We start from the raw sequence: 18549 nt of genomic DNA on the forward strand, positions 1-18549 counted from the left end.
CCTATAAGACAAATCTAATGAACAAAATTAACTACTGAACAAAACAAAACCACAGACATAGAAACATGGAACAGACTGAAAGTGACCAGAGGAGGGGAGAAGGGAATAATGGTGGAAGGAAGGGGAAGGGACTTGACAAAGAACATGTATGAATGACTCATGGACATGGACAACAGGGTGGGAATTGACTGCATGAGTGTGAGGGGTTGGGCAGAGGAGGGCAAAGGGGGTAAAACTGGGACAACCATAATAGAAGAATAATAGTAATGATCTAAAAAATAAAAAGCAAATATAATGCTAATGCTCAACAGTTGATTCATATTCATCACAGACTAATTCATTACTGGCTAATGTTCTGTGTTACTTTGAGGACCCATCTAAGAATAATGCCCTGTGTAACAAAAAGACAATAAAATTTTCATCTTCACCACTATCCATGAGCACTTTAAATAACTGGGTTAGTTAGCAAAGAATCAGTTAAAAAAAGGGATGGGCACATGTAATCAATCCTGAAGTGGCCATTTTGTTGTCTCTAGAGACACTGAATGATGTCAGCTTTTCTGGGGGGGGAGGGAGGGAGGGAGGGAGGGAGGATGCGTGAGCCTGTGTGTATTGCAGCTGAGGTCTCAACTGGAGCTAATGTTAAATCTTGTGAAGGATAAACAGAAACAGTTTGCTCATTAGCTGGGCTTAGAGAGGTGTTACCCACATGTTTAAAGTGCTAATTATTAGTGATCTTTAATGGAGCTAATTTAACAGTGGCAAGTGTTGCAAATTTCTGCTCTTCAAAAGTAGTCCATTAACCAGACCTTTACATCTAATACTGACCTTAGAAAATTAATATTGGAATTGGCCACAATTAGAGTTCACATGGGAGTGTGAGAGAAGGATGGAGATGTGGGTAGAAATAGGCACAGAGAGGGACCAGGGGAAGAGGCACAGCAATTATTAAGAACCACTTTTTGTGGAAGGCACCAAGGCACTGCCAATGAGTAAGAGTCAGTCCTTGAGTCCCTTGTTAATCACCAGCTTTCTGCAGGCACTGAAAGATGGAGATAAATGCCCAGTCCCTGCCCCCAGGAGCTTAGAGTCTATAGAGGGGGCCGGACGCAGAGTGGAGATGGCACAGCAGTGATGTACCTGCCATGTGATAGACAGAGAAGGAGGAACCCCAGCCCAAACTGGGGTGGAGAAGGGTCCCTGGGTAAGGTATACAGCTCACTATAGCACAGGGCAGAAAACAGCCATTGTGAGGGGTGACATTCAAATGCATGTCAGAATTAAGAGAAGATCGACATTGCTCTTCCCTAGTGTAAAGACTGCCCAATCTGGCTGTCATCTTAAGTCTCTGGCTACTACCTCATATTGCATGAAATCTAGTCAGCTTGCTTACAGATTAGTATTTAGCACTTGCCTTATTTGTTTTTACCTCTCCCCTTTTGCACTGAAATCAGGCCAGCTGAGGCTCATGAATGTCCTTCTGGGAGATCCATGGCCCAGTGCCAGGAAGGAGAACTCTCCTACACTGTCTCTCCTCCATGGCTGCAGCTCACTCAGGGAAGGAGGATGCTGCCAGGGCTGATTAGACATTTGTGGTATCAGTGGTGAGGGGCATATGTGGGAGTTGGCCTCAGAGTGGGCAGATGGATCTCTATACTGTGTGGTGTGTTCTGTTGCTGACACAAAGCTCTCCAGTCTTTCTGTGCTGTATTTATTCCTTCCTCTTAGCACACACATCCTGCCTCAGTGGTAGTTGTTTTAATGAGAGTTGCAAGAGCCTTCCAAACAGGCAGTTTCCTCAATAGTTCATTAGTGTCTATAAACAGGAGACAAGACATTAACCTTCATGTGTGGGTGAGTATGAGTGTGCCTTTTTCTCCTGCTGTTACCCTTTTTCCTCTCATTCTTGCCACTTCTCTCTCCTTCCTTCTCTCCTGTCACTGTAGGAAAGGCGGAAGAAAAGGAACAGTGAGGGGAATGATGATATCACCTCTACCCACTAATGGTTTCCCTCATGTCCCCAACTGCACTGACAGTGTCTTCTCCCAAGGGCTTTGCCCATCTAGTCCCTATACTGAAGGAACCTTAAGTCTCTTTCCTTTATTATTTAGTCCCACATTGCATCTTCATGGGGTCTTGCACAAACTGCCTGCCTGCTACTGGCCTGGCAGGCTCCCAAGAGGTACCTCACAGACAAACCTTCTTCCTGACTTAGAGAAAAGATAAAAGAGACAAAGTTCCAGTACCCACTGTCCCCATAGTCTACCACCCACCTCAGCAGGAGCCATGTGTCCCATCCTCCTCTCTCTCCTTGAAGGTAGAACAGAATGTGTTGTGGAGGTTGGGGTCAGATCCTGCTGGTTCAGCCCTGCCCTGGAGTCACAGCCTTCCTCTGGGGCCAGTCATATTCCACCCAGCTCTGGCCCTTGCTTCTGGCTCTCTGAGTTTCCAAAGGCCCTTACAACCACATCTTTGCTGTTGCCTTTCTAGGAGCCCACCCTATTGAGAGATCAGGTTCAAAGTGAGATCTCCTTCATGCCCTCCTTTCCATCACTCCCTAAGTCTGCTTCTCTGTTAAGCCAGTAAGCTCTCTCCATCTCTGGCATCCAGCTTGTTTGCCCCTTCCTCTCTGCCTTGGCATGTGCTGCTCCCCACCAGAGCTCCAGTCCATGGCCCTTTCTTTATTCAATATCTGGTTCAAAGATCAGCTCTTTGGGGGAGCAGCCCTGATGATTCACTTCCAACCCACCGTCCTCACTTCCTGTCTTCTTAAGACCTCTGCATGCTCAGGTTCAGTTTGGTGTTTCTTGAGCCCCTTTCTTGTGACAGGTGCTGCAATAGGTGCTGGAGTAGAACAGTGGGTAGGACCTTGTTCTACCCTCAAGGTGTCAGGGTCAGTTAATGGGGGTAGCATGAAAACACAGAAGTGCCTTTCAGGAGTGAAAGAGTACAAGAAACAACCAGGGACATCTCAACTTGACGGGAGGTCAGGGAAACTGCAGAGGAAATGATGGGTTAGACATAGATTTATGGGGTAAAATCAACAAAACCGAGCAACTGAATTGATATTTGGTATGTAGGAGTGGAGGAATCTAGGATGCCGTCCCAGTTTCTGTTTTGGTAGCTGAGTGGATGCAGGTACCAACAATCAGGATATAGGGGATACAGGGCAGCCAGTTTGAGAACAGGGTGCGAGGGTCTTTATTAAAATCTTAGAAACTTAAGTTGTTTTTTATGCAGAGTCTGGTAACTTCCTGGTGTTAGGGGAAATGGGTGCTAGGTATTTTATTAGGTTGAAAGCTCTCAGAGGGCAGAAATTGGGTCTCCCCGCCAAGGGAGAGAATTATTGGAGATAAGCACTGTGTTGTCATTGAATTCAGAGCTCCCTGGGGTGGGGACTCCCCTCCTTCCTCTGTTTCCCTTTCATCATTGCCCGCCATCCAAGGCTTTGTCCTTATGGGCGAGTGCACAGGTGTAATAAAGAGGCATAAACTGACTGACTCCTCTGTCCTGCAGGGCCAGCTCAGAGATGGCATCTTGGTTTGTAAAAATGACCGTGAACAGTATTTACATTACTGAGAGCAGTGAGGAAGACAGGAGTCTGAGGGTTGGGGTAGTGGGAAAGGTTTATTGTGAAATTAAAATATTTAATGTACAAATGAATGGTTGAAGCTACCAAAATTCTGTGTGGTTTGGACAGGTGTTATTCATAAACATTTCTACTGCCAGAAAAACAAGACATGGTCCAGTCTCAATGCTTTGGAAGGGGAAGTTATCTATCCTTTTTGTTCCAGAGAAGAATTTGAGTGATGGTGACAGGGTAATGGCTGAATCTCTGGAATTCCCATGGTGGAGATGGGAGACATGATGGGAGGATGCTGTCTTTCATCTATCTCTTTCTCTGAGGCAACTCTGGAATAGAAAATTATACTTTAGTGTATACTACTTTTCCAAAGGTAATGCGCATGTGAATCACCTGAATGTCTTATTAAAGTGCAGGTCTTGATTCTACAGGTCTTGTGTGGGGCCTAAGATTCTGCATTTCTAGCAAGGTTCTATCTATTGTGTGGCTTTAGGACTTGCCTTTAGGAAGTCTTTCTTTTGAGTCTCCTTGCATTCCATACAGGCGATGTCTCACCTCTTATTATAGCCCATTATCCTTTCTACCTACCTGTCTGTCTCTGCCTGGAAGCCCCCTGGAGAGCAGGATCTAATCCTTACTTATCTTAGTATCACCAAAGCCTGGTATCATAAGGCCTGGCACATAACAGGTACTCAATAAAGAATTGATGAAAGAATGACTCTGGGAATAGAAAACTGTCCAAATTATGCCCAAACCACGTTTTGGCCTATCAAGCTCTTGGACCTCTCTGTTGTAAGCCAGTTTCTTTGTGCAGCAGATCAGTCAGCGTTTCAGTGCTGCTTTGATGGAGGCTCCATGCTGGATACCACAAGGACAGAGTGGAAAACAGAGGCAGAGACTTGAGCATGGGGCTATTTACCGTCTCAGTGGTAAAACAGGGTCTAGGCCTGCTTGAAGCAACATTGAAATATTTACTTGGTTACTTCGAAATAAGTGCAAATTAAGGGAAAATGACTGAAAACCAAAGGAAGTAAAGAGCAATCCGTGGGTTCCCTGGCAGCTTGCACTTCCAAGTGATCAACCTTTACTTGTTTGTTTCTTCACTTGTTGAAATCAAGATTGCTTTCTGAAAGAAGTTAGCATGGTTAGCACAAGGCACCCAGCTGCCCTGGGGGACTCACTGCCATCCTAGAGCCACAAAATCATGGACAGGGACTGTGTGATACCAAGGCCAGTCCTGCTGTTACCATGTGGGGCTGCAGAGAGCCAGAGTGAGGATGGTTGGCGTTTTCCAGCATAGGGAATGGCGACAGGAAAATGTGAAGAGGAACAGGCAGCAGCAATGTAAGCACAGTGCGTTTGGAACAGGAAGTTGGCAGAAGTGGGGCTTGGAGAAGACCCATGCTGGAGAACCTGGGGAGATGGCAATGGTAATTTTTACTTCCCTAATAGATGCAGAGCATTTCAACTTTGCTAATTAATGGGAACAGCAGGCTTATAATTCTGCCAGCAGCAGGACTTGAATGGTGTGGGATTGGCGCTGAACGCCAGCAGAGCATGCCTTTGTCCTTAAGAGAAAACATAGCACTCACATTGGGTCGGATCCATGAGGGTGCCCTCGGGTTCTTTTTTTTTTTTCCCTTGCAGTAACTCCCAGCATTTAGGGGATTTATTTCCTCTTGGGCTTTCTTTAGAGGTAGCAAGGGGCCTACTGCTACTGCTACAGCGGGCTTTTCTTTTAGAAGGGGACATTGGTGTATGGCTGGTCTCGAGTTTATAATCTGTGATATCAAATTATATCCCTTATATCAGAGATCTCAGTTGCAGTCCAAGTCTGCCTCACAGAGAGTCTTCCATTACTAGCCTCCCATTTTGGTAACTGGGGCTACCTGCAAAATGGGGTGACATGCCTTGGGCATCACAATTCCTAACCTGATTCCTGGGGACGAATGGGCTGGGAGGCCAGGGAAGAGTTGTTTTAGCTTCCTAAAGTACACTGACTCTCATTAGGGAATTTGTTCCCAGTATTTCCTTTCAAAGCATATTGATCTGATGATAATCTGAGGATCTTAAAGGCTAATGAATGTGAAGAAAAGATTTGAGAAGTCTCAGAGCTAAGTGGTACTTTGGAGATCATCTACTCAGATCACCAGCACTTGCTGCGACAGATGAGGCTATTGACCTTGTGCAAGTCACTTTAGGAAGGGTTAACAATTCATTCACTTATTTATTAATTCATCAAACATTTATTGACCATATACTAAAAGTCTGCCCATACATGTACCTGATAGTGAAAACATGTTGCTCTTTTATTGGTCCTGTTTGAGTTAGCATTCAATGGACTTCCCTTTTATTATAGGTTCTGACAGCTGGTTTTACAAGGGCCCTAGGGGAATTGATACACAGGATCTTCAGCCAGTGCAAATAGGTTTTCAATGCGAGGTCACCAATTTATAAGTGAGGGTAATTAATTTAGCTCTATTTGGCTTTACCTAATACATATACAAGGTTTGTCTGGAAAAAGTTCAGCCATTGTTAATATAATGAGAACAGTTTGTGTGACATCCATGTTCCATGTAACCTGGCAACCAAGGACAATGGATTGGAATGCACATGCGTGAGTAATGATGACTTCACTGTACTAGTCAGTGGGGGTGGTAGATGCTGTTGAATGATCATATTCACTGTGTGGCCATTGCATTCAAAATGACTGAGCAAGTAGAGCACTGAATCTGCATCAGATTTGGTGTTAAGCTTGAACATTCCTCCATGGAAACTATTTGGATGATTCAGTAAGGCCACAGCTATGGGCAACCATTGATTGGCAGCTTCATCACAGCTTACACGCTCACTCAAGCATCATGTCTCACACAGAGTTTTTTGGCAAAATGTCAAATCACCCAGGTGATTCAACCCCCCTGCAGCCCAGATTTGGTGCCCTATGACTTCTGTTTTTTTCCAAAACTAAAATCACCTTTGAAATGGAAGAGATTTCAGACTGTTGATGAGATTTGGGAAAATATGATAGGGCAGCTGACAGCAACTGGGAGAACTGTGTGAGGTCCCTAGGTGCCTACTTTGAAGGGGACTGAGACATCATTATCCTATGTACAATGTTTCTTATATCTTGTATCTTCAATAAATGTCTCTGTTTTTCATATTACATGGCTGGATACCTTCTGGACAGGCCTCATATTGTTGAAAAGTTATTTGTACTTCAGTTTTTGGAAAATGAAAAACTAATTCAAACCACTAAGGCAGCTTTTATTTAAAGAGATACTGGAGCAACTCCTTTTGTAATGTGAAAAATCTTGTTATTGTTGTTGGAAATGATTGTTGCCTAGTTAAGGATCTTGTAAGTCTGGAAATTTTAGGGTATCTTTGAGTGGGCACAGCCTGGCAGATAGCACAGTGGTGGTGTGAATTGGATGGGGGAAGACTCTGGCCTGGGAAGTGGAAGCCGTAGGAATCTTAGAACAGCCCATCCCAAGATATTGACATTTACTGGAGCCCATGATTGCCAGCTGCATGGACAGGCTGCTCCCTTCTCTAGGGTCCTGGAGCCTGGAGGGGAGAAGGACATGGTGGGCATGATGAGTGGGGTGCAAAGGATGAGATTTGGAGCTCCCTCTCCTTTTCCATGGGTGGGATCGAGAAGGGAGTAGGATAGGGCACCTTTGGCTTCTGTTATAGCAAATTCCAAATTCTTCCTTAAGGTCCAGGGTCTTTGTGGGATTAGCGCTCTCTTGTATACTTTAACACAGTAGGGGAGGAGAGGAAGAGCAGTAGAAAAAGAGGACAGGAGTTTAGGAGAGAAGAGGGTTATATGGGTTCTTGTTGTATGGTAAAATCTGATTAGTTGGGGCCTTGCTGTTTTTGAACTTGTGTATAATCTGAAAGAAGACAAGGCTGAAGTTTAGATTTTCATGTTAAATTTTTTTCTGTACAGCATACAGAATGAAAGCATATAGCACATAGAAATGCTATAGCTTGTAGAATGTATAGCATATAGAAATGAATAGCATGCACAGTGATGCAGGAGAGAATGTTTTACAACTGACATATAGGAAGACATTTCATATATGAAAGTAAACTATTTTGATGCAGAAGCATAATTTTACACAAGCAATTCATATATTAATTAAAGATGATACTTGTCTAGTTGGTAAGGCCTGATAGGACTCTTTTTTTGTTTACCAAGGGAACTGAAATTTATTGCATGAGGGTAAAAAAAGGCCCTTTGTATGTATTTGTTATTTGTATAATAATTTACATTGATCCTATTTCTACTAGTGAGGTTTAAAAGCTTTTCTGTGTTGGAAGATAAAGTCAGAGCATAAAGACCTGTAGAAACTAAGGAGAGAAAGTGGAAAACAATGCTTATAATTAAAAGTTGCTTTTCGTGGTGTGATTTTCTTCTATTGCCCTTCCCACAGCGAGCCTTGCAGTGGGTTCGATGGGCCAACTTGCAAAGAGAAGCAACTGATGAATAAAAAGGCTCACTGTCGTCATTTAGTGAAAAACTGTCAGATACACTTAGGAAATTTGTTTTGGGTTAGGGTGTGACATCTGACATGGCAACTGGCATTCTGGGGACACATCACTTCTGTTCTTTGGCTGAGTGTGCCATGGCCTCATTCCCTTTCCCTAGGCCAATCATCTTAATCCGGGGTTGTTGTCAAAATTCCCAGTAATTTTGGATCTCTCAAAGTAGTCAGTGTTTAGAGATTGAGACAAGCCTGAGTGAGAATGTCCTGCTCAGCACATTTCTCCCTCTGTAGACTATCACATCTGTACTGTAAGGGAGTAAGCCAAGTACTGGAAGGCACTAGAGGGAGTGTCCGTGTCTCTGGTTCTGGCTCACTGAGCTGACACAGAGCTGCCTCTCTTCCAGGGTCCATCTGTGCCATGTCCCCTGTGGTGAGCTGAGTGTGGGCTGGCTTTCCTGGAGAGTTCTACAGGGGTATTCAGGTTAAATGATAGGGACACAGTGGGCTGGACTGGGGTTTTACTTGTGTGTGGATGCTGGCTCCACCCTTCCTATGCATCTCACCCCTAGCTGGGTTGTTCTTTGCCTCCTGAGGCTACTGTTTCTCCAGGCACATGGTTATCTTCCATTCTGTGTGGGCCCCATGCCTCTGCCTCCAGCCTCCTAACAGGAACTCAACTAGACCCCAGAAAGGACTTTTCAACATAGAAGCAAGATGTAAGCAGAGAACAAATTGCTGAAGAAGGGAGTACTCTTTCTTCCCAGGAGATTTGTGTCTCCTACCTCGTATTTGTTGTGCACTGATGATGGTGACTTTGAAGGGGAGGGAGACAAAAGTGAAAAGGGATATTACATTCAATTTTTCTTTCCAGTTGGGGGTTTTCATGGTTTCTTTTTCCCATTGGTAAAGTAAAGATGAACAGGTGCTGTGCCACACAGAGGAAAGGCAAATAGAATCATTTAGGGAACTGTGATCCGTCTTGATATCAACTAACCTACTCAACAGATATTTATTGAGTGTTTACCGTGTACCAGACACTGTGGTAGCACAACAAGCACAACAATTACATTTTAAAAAGCCCCTGTCTTCAGGTTCACAGAAACAGGGCTGTAGTTTTTGCCTCCAGGTCATAGACCTTTGAATACGTAGAGGGAGTGACTTGGGCTGTCTTCTCCTTGTCCCCCCGTGGCCTGGCAACGTGTGGAGGTGTTCCTTCTGTTGCGGACCCCCTCCTGTTCCACTGGGCTGGGCTGTGGGGCCTGAACAACACGTGATGGGGTTGGGACCCTGAGGATGGGAGCCAGGGATTCAGCCGCCTGGCCTCTTTCACCCTGATTCCTCTGTTTTGTTGTTCTCACAGGTTCTTTTCGGAATGATGGTTTGAAAGCTTCTGATGTCCTTCCCATCCTAAAGGAAAAAGTGGCCTTCGTTTCTGGTGAGTGTCTGTGGAACTGTCCTCCATAATGGACCCAGAGAAGTTGTGTGTGTGTGCACATGCCTGGCACTCACTTCTCTGTGGGTTAGTGAGAGATAAGCGAGAGTGGAATTCACACTCAGAGCAGCTGCTTCCTCTCTACAGAAGGAGGCAGAAAGAGAAGGGAGAGCTCTGGACCCAGCTGAGTGTTCTGGGGGATGTTTACTACCATAGGTGGGTGCCCCCCCACAAACACCTCACACCCCCCACACATACCTCACACCCCCCCACACACACCTTACACCCCCCCCACATACATATACCTCACACCCCCCCACACACACCTCACACACACCCCACACACATATACCTCACCCTGCCTGCCCTCCCAAGCCCCTCTGAGAGATGCTCCAGCTGGAGGAGTCTGTCCACTTCATAATTCTCAGAGGTTTTATTTGGGTTCACCTCAGAGTGGGTTATAGATGGGATGTTAAAATTTTTTTCTGGCTCCTTCTTTTCTCTCCTTCCTCTCAAAGGGTACTCAAGTGAGTGTTTCTATCTATTATCCTGAATAATGACTTCCAAGTATTTATTTCTGAATTCTCTCACCAGCCCATCTTGTGCACCTGGACCTTTTAAAGTGTAATTCAGGGGTCAGCAAACTATAGCCTGTATTTCACTACAGGTCAACCACCTGCTTTTTGTAAATAAAGTTTGATTAGAATACAACCATGTGAATGTGTTTAGGTAGTGTATTAGTTTCCTATTGGCACTGTAACAAGTTGCCCAGATGTGCTGACTCACAACAACAGATATTTATTCTCTCACAGTTACGGAGGTAAGAAGTTCAAAATAAGTTTACTGGGCTGAAATCAATGTATCAGCAGGGATGTGCTAACTCCAAAGCTCTAGAGGAAAAATTGTTTCTTGCCTTTTCCAGCTCTGGTGGCTGTCAGCATTCCCTAGCTTGTGGCCGCATCATTCCCATCTCCACCTCCATGGTCACATTGCCTTCTGCAATTCTGTCTGTCACATCTCTTTCTGCCTCAGAGCGAGGATGCCTGTGACTGCCTTTAGGGCCCCTCTGATAACCCAGGATAATCTTCCCACCACAAGATTCTTAATTATATCTGCAAAGATTTTTTTTCCAAATAAGGTAACATTTACAGGTTCCAGGGATCAGGTATGTTTATGGTCTACTACATTGTTCAGTCTCCTACAAGTGTTGTCAATGGTTTCTTTGCCACTACAACAATAGAGTTGAATGGTTCTAGCAGAGATAGATGGCCCCCAGCCTAAAATATTTACTCAATGGTACTTTAAGAAAGAGCTTGATGACTGCTGATGTAATTGAAGCCAAACTATAAGGTACACCAGCATCACTCCAGGTGCCAGTTCCAGGGCTTCATTCAGGCCTCCTGGGTCAGAATCTCTGGCAGGGGCTGGGGCAATGGCATTGTGAATAGCCAAGGATCACATTTAAAGAAACATGCCCAAGGGCTTAAGCTTCATGGACTGAGCTTTCGTTTCTGGATGAGCCTGGTCATCTACAAGGAATGGCGGTGGAATCACAGGGAGAGAGTCAGTACAGTCCCAGGGTCAGTGCAGGGGTTTACTCCACAGGCAGTGCTGCCTCGCTAATGGGCAACTGCCAAAATGGAGAGAAAGGAGCGGGGAGGAGAAACCATGCAATAGGTGTCTCCCACCTGACCAGAGGGAAGAAGCAAGTCCAACGATGCAGACTGTTGGGATGGGAGGTGAGGGCAGAGTATGAGATGGGAGTGTGTAAGCTTCATAAGGTACTATGTGCATTCCATAGTATTGTGATTAGTAGTAGTAATAATAATAATACTTGTATTTTACTGTTGTTGCTGTTAGAGGAAATTGACCTGGAAGCTTCCCATTCGCATTATTAGTGTTAGGTATGTGCATGTCTGTTAGGTAGTGAGCCCCTGTCACTGAAGATGTTGAAGCACAGACTGATCATCCCTTGGCAGGATCACTTGGCAGCGATTTTACTGAGTGGAGGTGAAGGTGAGATAGCCTGCAAAGCCTTTGTAAACTTGGATCTGAGTGCTTGCTGAGCATGAGCGAATGTCTTGAGTAGAAGTCTGAAGGCCAACCGGGCAGCACTGGGCTTCTGACTTACTTCTGCTGCTGCTCATAATCCAGGCTCCCAGGACATGGCCCACAGCCCTCTGGGGAGCCTGCTTAGGTCTTTTTCTCTCCTTAATGGCTCTGAGCCTATTTAACCTGATGTCCCTGGATGTCCTGCTAATTAATCCTCCCATTCCATCATGTCTGATGCTTCTTCGACCTGCAGTGCCTTCCCCACACCTTCTTCCCATCTGAGCCTCTCTTACTTTCCAAGTCAGCTCCCACTTTACTTGTTCCAGGAGGCCCTCCTGGCTTTAATACATAGTCTTTGAGCATCGTCTTGTTTCACATCATTTTGGGGTATGAGAATGCAGATATGGTACACTTCGACATGGTGATGATTGCTTGATTGCTCGTGATTTATTTATTTATTTTTCCCATGTGAATTCAGTCAGACCTTTGGGGCAGGGCCCAGCCAGCCCTAGAGAAGAGCTTCCCAAGTATAGGGAGTTGTCCTAATGGAGCACCCAGAAGCAAGGTGCCAGGAAGGCTGTTAGTCAGGCATGAAACAGGTAGATGCTTCCCAGAGCAGGACCAAGGAGGTTGGGAGTGTGCAGCCTCATGACCGTGTACCCATGTTGGCCAGGCAGACTGGGGTAAGTCTTATCTTTGCGTGGGCTTAGAGAACATTGTCTTTCTGTGCCTGGGAAGGATGCTGAGGGCACCAGGGAGATGACTGCCTGCATTTAAAAAACAAAAACAAAAAACAAACAAAAAAAGCTCCTTGTATCCTGAGCTTTTAGAAGACAAAATACAAAAATAAGGCAAAATAAAGAAACCCAGAATTAAATGACGCAGTGTAGCAGTTGCATTCCTTTCTGAGAAAAAAGCACTGCAGGAAGGTGGTGAGCAGAGAAAAAAACTGTTGGTTGCGCCCACCCTCCTGTGCTGGTGCCCCTCGTGTGGCCAGGGTACAGGAATGCTGCGCTGCCATGGGAACACATGTTTGGTATAATCCAGTGCAGCCCAGCTGCTTCTGCATGTGGGCGTGTGCACGCCTGTGTGATGGGATCTGTGACTGTGTCACATGGAGCCTTTGTCGTTCCAGCCAGGCCCCATCCTGCTCTGTCATTCACAACCTCCCCCTTTGCTCTCTCTCTGGCTTCCTTTGTGTATCATGTCTCCCACTCACAGTACCCATTGTCCCTTTTATACAACCGTCTCGTGCAGGGCCCATTGCACTACTGTTATCTTAGTGTGTGCTCACACCCTCCTTTTGGCCACTTCCTGATGTCCCTTTCTGCCACCTTGTCTCCCACCAACATTGTTGTGGGAGATAACAACAAGGACATTGTTCCCAGGGAAACTCCATGCTGCTGTGGCACAGTCTTCTGTACTCTAGACCTGTGTCTCTCAGTGTGTGTTCCATGGAACAACAATCCCATGTTGTGATCCTCAAAAAAGAAAAGGACACGGACAACAGTGTGGTGATTGCCGGGGGTGGGAGTATAAGGGGACTAAATGGTAATGGAAAAAAAATAAAGAATTGATTTTAAAAAAAGAAAGAAAAAGGAGCCCTGGCCAGTGTGACTCAGCTGGTTGGACTGTTGTCCCATAGTCAAAGGGCTGTGGGTTCGATTCCTCGTCAGGGCACATACCTAGTTTGCAGATTTGATCCCTGGTGCAGGAGACAACGATCCCCAGTCTGGGTGCACATGGGAGGCAACCAATTGATGCTTCTCTCTCACATTGACGTTTCTCTCTTCCTTCCTTTTTCTCTCTAAAAAGCAATGAAAAAAATGTCCTCAGGTGAGAATGAAAAAACAAAAACAGGAAAAGGGGTTTTACTCTCAGACAAGTTTGGGAAATTATACATATTATAGGCCCCCTCTTTGAGATCTACCATGTTCATTAAATTGCATATCCCTCAACCACATGAGAACATTTCCCAAACTACAGAATAATCTTATCCTCTTAAAAATATCACGTTATCTGTTAAAATCTTGGGGAACTAAAGTTACATGGACTGAACTTTGGTGTGATCCTTTAGATGTATTTTTCTTGTCTTCCCCCCAAACTACCCTAATCTGCTTGCCCTAACTGGAACCTGACTCCCCCTGAAAAGTATAAGAACCATTCTCTACCACAATCAGGGACGCCTTAACTTTCCCTGCCTTTGGCCCTGCCACAGGCCCAACTTGCCCTGTTTCTGTGGAAAAGGATCAGTGCCATTTCTAGAACAAGCGACCCCCTCCCTCTTTATTCTCTACATCCCTATCCTATAGCTTCTATCCCCAAAGCCTTGCATGAATACACAAACAGCAGATATTTGGTGAGCAAGGGAATGGTGCTTTGAAAGGTCCTGCCACTGTTTCTATCACCTTTTCACAACTTACCCACTTTTGGCTCCCACTCTCTGGGACCCACTTCCATAATGCACATGGACTTCAGCAGGGGGCTCTCATTTTTCATCTCTGTTTATCCCCCTCTGTAACTTCAGCACCCATGGCAGTTATTGATCAAATTCTATAGCTTTGTGTCTTCTCAGCCTTCTTCTTCATTTTCTTTTAAAGATTTTATTTATTTATTTTTAGAGAGAAGGGAAGGGAGGGAGAGAGAGGGAGAGAAACATAAATGTGTGGTTTCTTCTCACGTCACCCCCACTGGGGACCTGGCCCAAAACCCAGGCATGTGCCCCTACTGGGAATCGAACCAACTGGGAATCAAACTGGCGACCCTTTGGTTCACAGGCTCGCACTCAATCTACTGACCTACAATAGCTGGGGCTCTTCTCAGCCTTCTTGACAGCAAAGTCCTCCACCTCCCTACCATGGCCATGCACATCTGAGACCTTAACCTTTGATATGTCTGTCTGTGGCCTTAGGGTTTTACCTTCGATCCTTTCTGATAATGCCCTATCAGTTGGGAGAATATGGATATCAGATGAACAAAACATGCCTTCCTACTTTTCTGGGAACTCAAAATCCAGCAGGATATTTCCTGCCCTCAGTGGGTCTGCTCCACTTATTCCAGGCATTAGCTCTATTCTGCCTTCACTCAAGTTAGTACCTGGCATGGACACCACAGCCAGACCTTTCAACAGAGCCCTCACTATGCCCCAATACCCTGCTGCCTTCCCTTAAGCCCATGTCATACACAGTCCTGTTCTTCGTTCTCTGGGACACTCGCTAATGGTGGCCCACTCCACCTCCCTTCCAGCACCTCAAGCCTACCCTGGTACTTGACAATCAACCTCATCTCATATTTCACCTAAAGAGCTGTGTTTGCCATGCAGGCTGACTTCCCTTCTTTTCATAATTTACCGTATCTGTTTCCCCTCCCTCACTGAGTTCTAGTCGACTACCACGGAGAAAGTGGCAGGACACCTCCCCTTGTACATTCTCTGAGGCCTTATCCCATCCTTGCCCCACTCTTTCTAGAATAATGATTCTCTTCCTCTATGCTTGTTCCTCCTCTTCTTCCTGCAATATTGTAAGGTCTTCTCCTTTGTGAAAAATATTGGGCCTAATCCCGCTGTCCCCTCTTGACTCCCTGTACATATTTCCTGAAGGGAGGGAATTGAGCAGGCTTTCTCCCCTCACTCCTTCTCCCTTGCCATCTGCTGCCTTCCCCAGCCATGATTTTGTGAAAATTCTGTCATCAAGGACAGAACGGGTTCTGGCTCAGGAAGGACACTGTCAACAGCTTTCAGAACTCCTTAGTTAGCCTTTGCCAATCAGATGAGCCTTGGCTCCCCTTGTTCCCATGGCTCTACTCTTCAAGTGCTCATGGAAAGTCAGCAAGAAAGGCAACAGCTGTGATTAAAAGCACCTGAGTGAAAATCATTAGGGTGAGGTAAGGCTGGAGGGAAAGATCAAGAGTATGAGAGAACCTCCCAGCCCTCAGGAAGCCTTCCCTTCAATTCTTCTGCTTCCTTTTCTTTAAGTGGAAGGCAGTTGGGAGATGGGGGCAATTTCCAAGGTGTTAAGTTGAGAATGGTTATTTGTTCAAAGAACCAGTGTCCATGGTATGGAAAGTCTGTAGCTAGGGGCCTGGAGTCAACTCTGTGGTGTATCTACACAAGTCTGCCCTGGAGTGGGGCTGCGGGGAAAGTGGGGGAGTGTGGTAGTGCTGAAACATTTTTTTCATCAGAGCAAGTCTCTCAGTGGCCCTGATCTTGTTTGATCCTTTTCTCCTTGTAGCCTCCTTATTTCCTCTTCAGGTATTCTGGAATGGATTTGGTTTTATTTGTTGATCCTCCCCTCTGTCTGTGTGACTTCAAGACCCTACAATTACACGGAAACATTATTCACGAACTCACACCTGAGTTCGGTTTCTTGGAGGCTCTATCTACCTTTCCCTGGATGAGATCCTTTTTCCAACGGCTAAGCTTTAAGCTTCTTTTCGAGCATTGAGGATGACAATGCCAACCTTCCCTCCCTCTTGCATCAGATTTTCTTGTGGTCCCCACTCTGGAGGATGTGAGATGGCTGCCCAGTGAGCATGTGGGATATGGGGAGTCTGTGATTACAACATGGGTTTTCTTTGTGTCGTAGTCAGTGCCTGTAAGGTCATGGCTATTGCACCTCGGCTTCATCCCCATCTAATTCTCCTGAGAAACTTGGCCCTGCTTCCTAATCATAGGACCCATTAATGAGTAAGAAGTTTGGGAAAAAGAGGAAAGAAAAAGCAGTCATGTTAAATCCCAGACTTCTAATAACAGCAATGCTCAGCATTTTAGTGTACTCCTTCCAGCATTTTAAAATGTGATATTTAGAAAATATTTGTAATCATAGTGTGTACAATGCATTTGTAGTGATTAAGACCTTGAGTATCCTTATTGTTGATAAAGATTCATGTGCTCCTCCAGCAGGAGCTATAATACAGGTCACATCTCAGGCAGGCAGGCAGGGGTGGATCCTTGGCTGTGCAGAAAACACTTAGTGTGGAGTGGCATCAATTGGAGGTAGGTTTCTGAAGGCCTATGGGGCAAGGAAGGATAAACACCCTCTTTTATGTCATCCAGCCTTTGGAGAATTGTCCTCCATTATTTTGGAGGTTGATATTTCTCAAAGTTTGATCTGCAGACTGCTTGGAGTGCTGATTCTGAGGCTCTAACCAAGATCTACTAAATGGGAGCCCTTGAGGGCCAACCCCAGCAACCTACATGTTAAGCCAGCAGTCCCCAATCTTTTTGACACCAGGGACCAGTTTCATGGAAGACGATTTTTCCATGGACAAGGAGGGCAGGGGAGTAGGGTAGGATAGGAGGTGGCACTCAGGTGGTAATGCCAATGATGGGACGCAGATGTAAATACATATGAAACTTCACTTGCTTGCCTTCTGATATGTGGCCTAGTTCCTAACAGGCCATGGTCCAGTACAGTTTCTGTTGTTTAACCCTCATGGCCTGGGGGTTGAGGGACCCCTGCATTAAACAACAGACTCAATACTTCCAGTCAAGATGGTGGCACAAGTAAACAAAGCTGGCCTCCTTTCACAACCACATCAAAATAAAAATTACAACAAAACTATAGAACAACCATTATTCACAATGGTCAGAAATCGAGCTGAATGGAAGTTCTACAACTACAGAATTAAAGAAGAAGCCACATCAAGACTGGAAGGAAGTGTGGAAATGTGGCAAGGGATGGTCCCACACCCACGTGTGGCAGATAAAAATCGGGAGGGATATCTTGGGAATAAGGGGTACCAGCCCCACATGAGGTTCCTAGCCCAGAGTTCCAGAAGAGAAGTTGCCATAACTTGTAGCTGTAAACTCAGCAGGGATTGAGACTGTGGAAGACAGAAGCTGCTGGATTCCCTGAAAATTCCTCTTAAAGGGCCCATGCATAAACTTACTCAGATTCACTCCCTCTGAGCTCCAGTGTGGGGGCAGCAGATTGAAAGGCACCAGAGACATACAGGGAGGAACTCAATTGTATGGCATCAGGATGAGAGCTGGGGGACAGTTTTCTCCCAGAGAGACATGCTGGCAGAGGCCGCTGTTCCTTTTCTGAGCTCTCCCCCAACAGAGCTACAGAGCGGACAGGTGGGTGCCATATCTGAGATACCATCAACCTGGGTCACACTGTTTGCCCCACATCGGTGATTCCCTGAGACCCAGACCTACCCACCTTTTGGACCCACCCAAGGTGTTTCCAGTGACTTTTCCATATGAATGTCTTGTCTTGGCCCATGCTTTAGATTTTCTTAAATTCTCTCAAACAAGCAACATCTGGCTTCAGCAAGCCTGCACCTCTTGCTAAGTTTCCCCAGGCCTGACACTAGCAGCAGCTGGCTTTGGTTCACAGCTTGACCTCGCCTGAGCACCTCCAAGCCCAGCATAAGTAGCAGCCATCTGCAGATCACTTTGTAGTTTATACTGTGTGACCCTGGAAAGAACACAGGTGGTGGCTTACCATGGACATGCCAACAGCAATAAAGAATCAACTATAACAGAAGGGTATACACAGCCCACATGGTGGGCATACCTGAAATACCTAGTTTGGGTTATAGGGAAGGCTGTGCCTCTGGATTGTACAGGACACCTACTACATTAGTCCACTCTACCAAGCCTGTGAGATGTAGCAGCTCTATGTAATACAATGAAGAGACAAAGAAACATGGCCCGAATGAAAGGACACATAAAAACTCCAGAAGAAGAAGTAAACAAAATGGAGACAAGCAAGCTACTAGATGCTGAGTTCAAAACACTAGTTATAAGGATGCTCAAGGAACTTAGTGAGGAACTCAACAGCATAAAAAAGATCCAGTCAGAAATGAAGGATACACTAATTAAAACAAAGAAAAATTTTCAGGGAATCAAATCATCGATTTCGAACATAAGGAAGCAAAAAACAAAAATCAAAACAAAGCAAAACAAAGCAAAACAAAAAAAAACCCCAAACAACCAATCAGAGCAGCAAGAAGAAACATTTTTTTTAAAAAATGGGGATACTGTA

General features: G+C 45.4%; 1 protein-coding gene across 19 annotated transcripts in view; it reads left to right on the top strand.

Annotated features, from left to right (window-relative positions):
* The window catches only part of KALRN (kalirin RhoGEF kinase), a 698826-nt gene that overhangs the window by 203853 nt on the left and 476424 nt on the right, over positions 1-18549 (top strand). For all 19 annotated transcript variants that reach the window (XM_045851423.1, XM_045851424.1, XM_045851434.1 and 16 more), the window contains exon 2: positions 9434-9508. In XM_045851423.1, the coding sequence (XP_045707379.1) occupies positions 9434-9508 (75 nt within the window). The remainder of the gene's footprint in view (positions 1-9433; positions 9509-18549) is intronic.

Source organism: Phyllostomus hastatus, unplaced genomic scaffold (assembly GCF_019186645.2).
Source record: "Phyllostomus hastatus isolate PE091 unplaced genomic scaffold, TTU_PhHast_1.1 phas_contig_86, whole genome shotgun sequence".
Classification (NCBI taxonomy): domain Eukaryota; kingdom Metazoa; phylum Chordata; class Mammalia; order Chiroptera; family Phyllostomidae; genus Phyllostomus; species Phyllostomus hastatus.